Source organism: Nannobrachium achirus (assembly GCF_963921795.1).
Source record: "Nannobrachium achirus genome assembly, chromosome: 23".
Taxonomy (NCBI): Eukaryota; Metazoa; Chordata; class Actinopteri; order Myctophiformes; family Myctophidae; genus Nannobrachium; species Nannobrachium achirus.
In genome coordinates, this window is record NC_137830.1 from 6275726 (window position 1) to 6285725 (window position 10000).

General features: G+C 45.9%; 1 protein-coding gene across 1 annotated transcript in view; it reads right to left on the reverse strand.

The window, feature by feature from the left end:
- Positions 1-10000, reverse strand: part of plxna4 (plexin A4) — a gene marked incomplete at both ends in the record, with an annotated part of 474146 nt that overhangs the window by 427155 nt on the left and 36991 nt on the right. Inside the window, one exon of the mRNA XM_080753923.1 lies at positions 9768-9950. Within this exon, the coding sequence (XP_080610049.1) occupies positions 9768-9950 (183 nt within the window). The remainder of the gene's footprint in view (positions 1-9767; positions 9951-10000) is intronic.

Consider the following 10000-nt stretch of genomic DNA (forward strand, 5'->3'; position numbering starts at 1 on the left):
GAAAGAAAGAAAACGAAAAACGAAAAAGAAATGACTGTGAAATGGCAAATTTATATTCCGGACACGTGACTTTTGGCGGGCGCTCTCCATTCCGACATGTCGCCACTCCGACAGTGACTTCTTATTGTCGGAGTGGCAACACTTCCATAGAGGTTACGTTTAGGGTTAGGGTAAAAGATAGGGTTAGTGTCGGAATGGAGACATGTCGGAAAGGAGACATGTCGGAATGGGGAGATGCACTCGTGACTTTTGTGTCTGGACAAGTGAATGGGAAATGTATACTTACAAGTGCCTAAATGTCAAGCCCTGGTCTGTGTGTGTGTGTGTGTGTGTGTGTGTGTGTGTGTGTGTGTGTGTGTGTGTGTGTGTGTGTGTGTGTGTGTGTGTGTGTGTGTGTGCACCTATAGTCAGGTGGAGACATTTCGAGGCTTTATTTTACAACTGTACATTACACACCACATACTGTACGCCCCGTGACATAAACCATCTTCCCAGGCAGATGTAATATTTAATTCACTCTGGAAACACTCACTTCCCGACACACCACTCCACCGTGATGATGTCATAAACGCGAGCCCTATAAACGCTAACGTTTAGCGCGCCGCTGTCGCGCTGACGAGGCGTTTAAAGTCATATCCGCCCGCCCTCCTCCGCTCGCCGTAACGTTAATATTTATTCAGCGTGACAGGCTCGTCACCACGGCCGTTAATAACACCCAGAGAGAGAGAGAGAGAGAGAGAGAGAGAGAGAGAGAGAGAGAGAGAGAGAGAGAGAGAGAGAGAGAGAGAGAGAGAGTTAATACATTGTCACAGAGGTTTCATACCAAAGAGAATGCAAAACACTGCAATACTGATGTCAACTGTTTCAAAAGCTTATATCACGGGTCTTCAACGTTTTCAGGCCAAGGACCCCCAGTTGAGAGAGAGATGAAGCAGGGACCCCCACAACCTGTTCATAAATTCCATATAGTTTCATTGTTTGACGGCACAATCATCAGTGTGGATTCATTGTCAATTTGTGTTTTCATACATTTAACCACTTGAACCGTCAATACTTAATAAACTTGAGCTTTCACTCTGTACTTAGTCTGCTCTTTTTCCCCTCTACACCAAACCTCTTTGCCGAAAATAGCCGATCTACAAACTCACTCTTCATTTTAAATTTTTATGGAGAATGGAGCGTATTTTTGCAGAAAAAGTAAAAATCGTCTATTTTCAAATAGCATACCGGTAGCTAAAGTGGGTATTGCAAGTTCTTATATTATACTTTATATCTGCAAAGTAACTATAGTAGCTAATGTGTACAAATAAATGTAGTGGAGTAAAAAGTACAATATTTGGATCTGAGATATAGTGGATAGTAGAAGTACTGAAAATTGGAAATACTCAAGTAAAGTAAAAAAATAAGCAAATGTACTTAGTTACTTTACACCACTGAAAAGGAGAAAGAGAGAGAGAGAGAGAGAGAGAGAGAGAGAGAGGGGGGGGGGGGGGGCAGAGGTTTAGAGACGGAGAGAGTGTGACAGAGGAGGGGGAGTGTCCATAAATCAGGCGTCCATTAGCGGCGGGGGGGGGGGGGGGGGGGGGGGGGTATAAAGTCAGGGGGCGGGGCCGACGCGTGCCTGTTATTGTTTATTTGTATAAAGGGTTTATTTTATTAGGGGTCCGTGATGATGTCATCTAATGGCTTACAATGACTACATGGGCGGAGACGAGTGTCCGCACGATGTCGTAAGCCTGTCAGAGTATCGATCAGCTGCTGATATTGTGTGTGTGTGTCACTGTGTGTGTGTGTGTGTGTGTGTGTGTGTGTGTGTGTGTGTGTGTGTGTGTGTGTGTGTGTGTGTGTGTGTGTCATACATCTTGAATGCATACAAGTGTGGATGTACGCCATGCACGCCATGATAGAATAGTGGAACTCATAGCAAAAGACATATCAAAATAAATCATGCATCCTCAGTGAGAATGTACTATTAAGAGTACTAGAAGCTCGGCCGCCCTTCGGGCGGCAGAGCGTCTAGTCGGCGACCTGGCCAACTCGGGAACAATGTAAATAGGGAATGAATGCCCCGCCCTTTAATGCAAACCCCATTATACCTGTTGTCATAGGATCCGTTTTGACCATCTGTTTGCGTGGTGTCCATTTATGCCCATATATGGAGAGATATGTCTGTCTACGTCCATTTTCTGCCCATATATGGAGATCTCTGTAGGACCTGGTTTGACCATCTGTTTGCCTGTGCCCATTTATGCCCATATATGGAGTTTGCCACCTGGCCAACTCGGGAACGATGTAAATAGGGAATGAATGCCCCACCCTTTAATGCAAACCCCATTATATGGAGCTCTCTGTATCTGTCTGTGTCCCTTTTATGCCCATATACTCTATCTGTGTCATGGAGATCTCTGTATCTGCCCATATGCCCATATATGGAGATCTCAGTCTGTGTCCCTTTTATGCCCATATATCTGTGTCCATTTTATGCCCATATGCCCATATATGGAGATCTCTGTATCTGCCCATATGCCCATTCTCTGTATCAGTCTGTGTCCCTTTTATGCCCATATACGGAGATATCTGTCATGGAGATCTCAGTCTGTGTCCCTTTTATGCCCATATATCTGTCTGTGTCCCTTTCATGCCCATATACGGAGATATCTGTCAGGTCGAGGCAAGGCCCCTGTATTGCCCATATATGGAGATCTCTGTATCTGCCCATATGCCCATATATGGAGATCTCAGTCTGTCGGGTCGAGGCTAGGACCCTGTATCTGCCTGCAGTGATGTCACAATGACTCAGCGCTTGCGCCCGGCACTGCAGTGATGTCACAATGAGTCAGCGCTTGCGCCGATTTTGCGCCGATTATAAGGAGATTCCGAACGTTTCGCGCCGGTTAGGAAAACCGCGCGTCGGGTCGGGTCGAGGCCCGGCACTGCACTCCGTGCTGCGGCGGGGAACGCGCGTGCCGAATCTGAAGCCGGTGGGACGAACGGTTCTCGAGATACGCGGATTACAAACACACACGCAGAGACTTCTCGCATTTATAGATAGACTAGAAGCTGGGCCGCCCTTCGGGCGGCCCAGCGTCTAGTCGGCGACCTGGCCAACTCGGGAACGATGTAAATAGGGAATGAATGCCCCGCCCTTTAATGCAAACCCCATTATACCTGTTGTCATAGGACCCGTTTTGACCATCTGTCTGCTGTGTCCATTTATGCCCATGTATGGAGATATCTGTATCTGTCTGTCTGTCGGCGTCCATTTTATGTCCATATATGGAGATCACTGCAGATATAGTTCTGGGTCCATTTTATGCCCATATGCCCATATATGGAGATATCTGTCTATTTGCGTCCATTTTATGCCCATATATGGAGATCTCTGTATCTGTCTGTCTGTGTCCCTTTATGCCCGTATATGGAGATATCTGTTTATCTGCGTCCATTTTTTATGCCCATATATGAGATCTCTGTCGCTTTTTGTTTGTTTCTTCTTTAAGCAGAATACACAGCCTGCTTAAATCTGCATCATTCAAGTCATCCTCCCAGTCCCACGCTTTGTCGCTTGTCTTATGTTTGTCTTTGTCTCTTTTATTTTCTTTTTTGGAGCGGACCCCATGAATGCCCCACCCTTTAATGCAAACCCCAATATACCTGTTGTCATAGGACCCGTTTTGACCATCTGTTAGCCTTTGTCCCCACCCTTTAATGCGCTTGTCTTATGTTTGTCTTTGTCTCTTTTATTTTCTTTTTTGGAGCGGACCCCATGAATGCCCCACCCTTTAATGCAAACCCCAATATACCTGTTGTCATAGGACCCGTTTTGACCATCTGTTAGCCTTTGTCCCCACCCTTTAATGCAAACCCCAATATACCTGTTGTCATAGGACCCGTTTTGACATCTGGTTTGCCTTCTGTTAGCCTTTGTCCCCACCCTTTAATGCAAACCCCAATATACCTGTTGTCATAGGACCCGTTTTGACCATCTGTTTGCCATTGTCCCCTTATGCCCATATATGGAGATCTCTGCACACACAGTACCGGTTGCGGAAAACTCTGATGTCAGACATCAGCTCCGCATTCGGGGATTCATTTTATGCCCATATCTGGAGAACGCGCGTGCCGGTGGGAAGAACGGTTCTCGAGATTCACATACATACATACACATTCACAGAGATTTTTTGTTGACTCCTGCCGTACGTGATGTCAGAGCCTTTTATGAAGTGATGTCACAATGAGTCAGCGATTGTGCCGATTTCCTCAGGAACAGCCTGATGTCAACAATCAGCTCCGCGTAAGGAGATTCCAAACGTTTCGCGCCGGTTTCGGAAAACCGCGAGTCGGGTCGGGTCGAGGCCCGGCACTGCACTCCGCGCGGCGGCGGGGATAGCGCGTGCCGAATCTGAAGCCGGTGGGACGAACGGTTCTCGAGATACGCGGATTACAAACACACACGCAGAGATTTGTCGCATTTATAGATAGATAATATGCGACCTCGTCGCATGCCAATTCATGACCATCTGGCCAGTGATATTTGTATATCGGACCAGTTACCCATATATGAAGATTCCTGCATGATAGTCAAATGTGATGTCAGAACATGACCATTTATGGGCATTACCAAATATGGGCATTCCTAGATATGCCCTTGATATTGATGACATCGGGACAGGGATCTCCATATAATTACAAGGACGTAATTAATTTGCAAGTGTGATCTGGGAATGCCCATATATGGGCATGTTCTGACATTACATTGTCGACTATATATGGGCATAAATAAATCAATCAAATGAATCTAGCCAGAGCGTGATGTCAGAGTGCAAACCCATTCTGTTAAGAGTGGTTCCCCTGACATCACAGTGACATCAGAGCATGATGTCAGAGCGACAAACCTATAGAACCGTAGACTGTAAAAATGTGTACTGACTGACTGACACAGACAGAGACAAGCTGCAACATTTCTCATGGTATACTGCGACCTTCGAACGCAACAAACATTCCTGTGTCATTCCATCATCTCCGTCATAACCCAGACATCTTGGCATCTTTGACAGCAGATGTACAACAGCTAGTACACCAGATGTTTTTGGCAAAGAGCTTTGGTGTAGAGGGGAAAAGAGCAGACAGTTTCACCGTTTGACAGCACAATCATCAGTGTATTTTGGATTCATGTCAATTTGTGTTTTCAGATATTTAACCACTTGAACCGTGATTACCTAATAAACTTGACTTTTCACTCTGTACTTACAATATGGAATCTATGAACAGGTTGTGGGGGTCCCTGCTTCATCTCTCTCTCAACTAAGGGGACCTTAGCCTGAAAACGTTGAAGACCCCTGCCGTAGAGTACTAAGTGACATGCTATTGTATATCATGATTTGTCATGATTTTGTGAAGGTAACTTTAATTTACTGCTCCCATCATATTTGTGTCCTTGGGCGCGTCTCCTTCGTGTGGACAGAAATGTGTGTGTGTGCGTGCGTCTCAGTGTGAGTGAGCGTGCGCGCCGTGATCCGGTGTCGGCCGTTCTAGGAGCGAAGCGTGCAGCCAAAGGACACCGGCATCCGCTGCCAAAGAGGACCATGTGTGAGACACACGTGCATGCCACACGTGCACGCTCACGCACACACACGCAAGCACTCACACACAGACACGTGCACACTCACACATACCAGGCTGCAGTATTTCTGAGGTCAGTAGCTTAGCTTAAAAATGATTAAAAATAGTGAAAATAGCCGATCTACATGCACACAACGCCTCGCACTGCGAGGCGTTGTGTGCTTGTAGATCTGCTATTTGCACTAGTTTTGTGCGACAGTCATGTATTTCACTTTTTTTACAAAAAAACATATACGTTTGAAACAGCAACGTTATACTTCCAATAGAGTATTATCATCTCTGTCGTGTGGAAACTGAACGTATCATATAAAACTGATACATTTCAGGATTCTAACTGAAAAGCAGCTAAAGCAGAAGATCTACAAGCTCGAAGAGCGTCGCTGAAAAAGTGAATGAAATGTGCGCGGCGCGCGGCCATATAGCTGAATGGTTAGGGAGCCCGCCTGGGGAACCAGAGCCCCTGGTTGTCCCAGGTTTGATTCCAGGCCAGGATAGCAATGTGGATGTGTGTCCCTGAGCAAGACTCTTAACTCCTAATTGCTCACACGCTCCTTGTGGGCAGCGAATCTGCTGCATGGGTTGGGCTGAAAATACTGAATTTCCCCCATCAGGAGAAAGTAGGTAACTATTATTATTATTATCTCTTCATTGTTATGTTTTTATATACCATAATGTTATACCATCCATCCATCCATCCATCCAGTAGCCAGCAGCACAGAGTGGGGGGGGAGGAGGGGGGTGGGGGGTTCTCTGCAGGATGCCAGACCCCTGGCTTATCCTCCACACTCCTCCACTAATGTGCTTTAGCTCCGGGGGCTTAGCTGTCTGTCACACGCACACGCGCGCACACACACACACACACACACACACATACACACACACACACACACACACACACACACACACACACACACTCTTTGCTTTGCTTTGGGGGGAGTGTTAGTGTTATGGTCCCAACAATGGTCACACATGTCATGGCTGACACCGACCGACCGAGTACACAGAGTAACATCAGTCTCCAAGCAGCTTAGAAAAAAGATGATGTTTTCAAACACTAGCGGTGATTTTAACCCTTAAGTTCTGTTCGGATTCACTGCACCTTGGTTCTGTTTGTGGGTAATTTTGACCCGGGGGATATTTGGCTTAAAAAAACAATACTAATATACATTTTAACTTCATCATCATACATTGACTTTCTCTCAATTCCAAACAATTCATATAATATTAATTATATATATGGTAAATGTTTGCATTTATGCTTTGCTATATCACATTACACACTGAAAGAGCTAGGAGCTAGGTTTTTACTGATAGCTGAAATTCATGTAAAACAAAGAGCTGAACACACATGTGAACATGGGAACACACATTAATGTCACATATGAACACTTGTACGTATACACCAAAAAACGTTACCAGAGCATCACATCGCACACCACACGTTTCAGTAATAGTTTTTTTTTGCCCAGGCAGTCAGGTTGCTCAACGAAGGGATGAAAGTGAAACGTAGGTAAACATGGGCACTGTACGCATTTTTAAACTGTACACTGTTACACGTATGGTATTGTCGTTGTTGGGACTTTGGGTCTTGTGTGGCCTGCATGGTATGTGGGTCCACACTCTGTCGGTCACTGTGACCATGTCTTTGTGTAATAAGGCTGAGAGTGCTCCTGGCACAAGCATTTCATTGTATCTGTACCTGTATGGATATGTGTGACAATAAAACTGAACCTGAACCTGGAAGCACATGCTCACAAACACAGACTGCATGTGAGGCACATAATGAAGCCGAGACCCACTGCTTGGGAAACAGTTCTGTAGATTAGGGGTGGGCGATATGGTGATAATTATCGTTGAGACGATACAATGTCTCCACGATATGCCTTTTCAGAGGTATTGTATATATCGTGATACAATTGAGGGAGCCTTGTAAAAAATCCTGTTTAATCGTTAATATAGAGATTCATTGCAGAATTCAATTTAAACCTGCATTTTGGTCTAAATCATCAGTTCTCAAACTTTAAAATGTCAAGGTCTCCACTTAACTCTGACAGTATACAAATGAAACCAAATGGACCCGCTAGGGTCCATTTGGTTTCATTTGTATACTATCAGAGTTACTTACTTGTAAAGTTCAATTTAGACCTCCCAAAAGGAACCCAGAGAGTCTAGTTTTTGTCAAGTAACTTGAAAAATAACCATAAAAACCAACGTGAAAAAAGAATCGTGATAAAATCGTGTATCGAGATACAGCTTGGGAAAATATTGTGATTTTGTATTTTTCCATATCGCCCACCCCTACTGTAGATTATCATCTGATCCCCCCCCCCCCCCCAGCCTGGTCCATCAAACGTTGCTCTGCACCAACATGCTGATGTGTTCAGCCTCCCCCGGGGCAATGAGAGGCACATCTTCTAACGTCAGACTGCAAGTAAAGAAAAGCCAGGCTCTCCGTGTGTGATGTACGACGTTAGGAGGATGCTGAGAGATACACCAGATATAGGATGCTTTCTAATGATGCAGGACCCCTGAGGGGGAGACCCCCCCCCCCTACCCACCCTGCTTCAGTACACACACCAACACTCACACACACATACACACGAGACGATCCCCTTTCAAGTGAAACACATACACACACATTCACTTCCTCCGTCTCACACGCGAGCGGGCGGACACACTCTCTCTCACACAGACACACACAGGGGCGTCACAGGGGGGGACTGAGTTACTAGGGCCCAAGGTGGAGGGGCCCTAATTATTTAGCTATTGAAAAATAGCAGATATACAAGCTCACGAGCTTGTATATCTGCTATTTTTGAAAAGTCGCGAAAATGTGCGCACATTTTTGAATATATGTAACTCAAATTTTGCTTCTGGGGGGTCCCTGGAACAAAATATTTTGAGACATGTTGGGGGTCCTTCACATGAAACAGTTTGAGCACCACGGACATAGAAACATAGGTTTTTTCAAAAAACCTTAGAAGGAAAGAAATATTCAAAGACTTGCACAAATCTTCACGATTGTTCAAAAATGGCAGATCTACAAGTTCGCAGCGTGGCTATTTTTCAATAGCTAAAGCACAAAATGTGAGTGAATCCTTGTACCCAGGGCCCAGAATTTGGTGTGACACCCCTGCTCACACACACACACACACACACACACACACACACGCTCACACACGCACACACACACACACCTCTTGGCATGAAAGCGCCTGCTCAGGTGATTTTCCCTGAAAGCCAATCTGCTGCAGTACTAACCGTATCCCGTACAGTCCGGTCCTTCCAATCCCACTCCCTCCCAATTCCCCCCAGCGTACCGTCTCCTTCACATCCTAGAAGAGGCAGAAACCAAATCTGATGCATCCCAACGAAGGAACGGCGCATCCATCCATCACCGCATCATCGGGGGAGCAGCCCATCCTTTCATCCAGCGTTTAAGCCCCAAACTAGATGCTTTCCAGACACATATTGCTTGTTTGACCACTTGGAATGCTTCCATCTTAAAATAATAACCTATATAAAACAGCCTATCTGCAAGCACTCAGACTCTCAGACACATTGAGAGCTTGTAGATAGGCAATTTTATTGCTGCGGATAAGACTCCTTTCTCCACTCGCACCTGATTATAATTAGATAGACATTGCTGTGTTATTTTTCTAGAATATGTATCTGAAAACGTCTTAGCTTAGAACATAAGCAACGTAGTGACACAACATGCTTCACACTGCCACTCTCTTTCTCCCTCGGGCTGCGTGAGATGCTGGCCTTCTCTGGCCTACTAATGCCTAACCATTCAAAAAGTCCAAAGAGGGGTTGGGACTTTACGATTGGGTACAGAAACATACATGCTATTTCAGACTGTAACTTCAAAATAAACAACAAATCAGTAGGGATCAGCCAGCAACACGTCCCTATTACTAGGGAGATGTACTGCTGAGGTGGAGCACCACACCTACCATCAGCTCCCAGTACTTGCCGCACCCAGACCGTGCTACTCATACTGAGAGTCGACGCTGTCCAGGATCTAACCCATTACCGAGGCGAGAGCTCTACCGACTGAGCTACCCGGACACCAAAATAAAACGACAGAAAAAAACAGCGATCCCGCCAGGACATTAGCCCGTGCGTGCGGCGCTCCTTACCTTCTTGATGCGTCCGCTCTTGGTGCCCACGAACACCAGCGAGTGGTTCTTGTAGACGTAGGCGATGACGGAGGTCATCTTGTCCACGGCGTCGGAGAACAGCGGCTTGCCGCGCACCATCTCCGACACACCCAGCGGAGCGTTCATGTCCAGGCCGCAGAAGTCGTCGTCGATGGTCAGCAGCTGTCCAGAGGGAGAGGGGAGGAGGGAAAAACGGTGAAAGGGTTAAACAT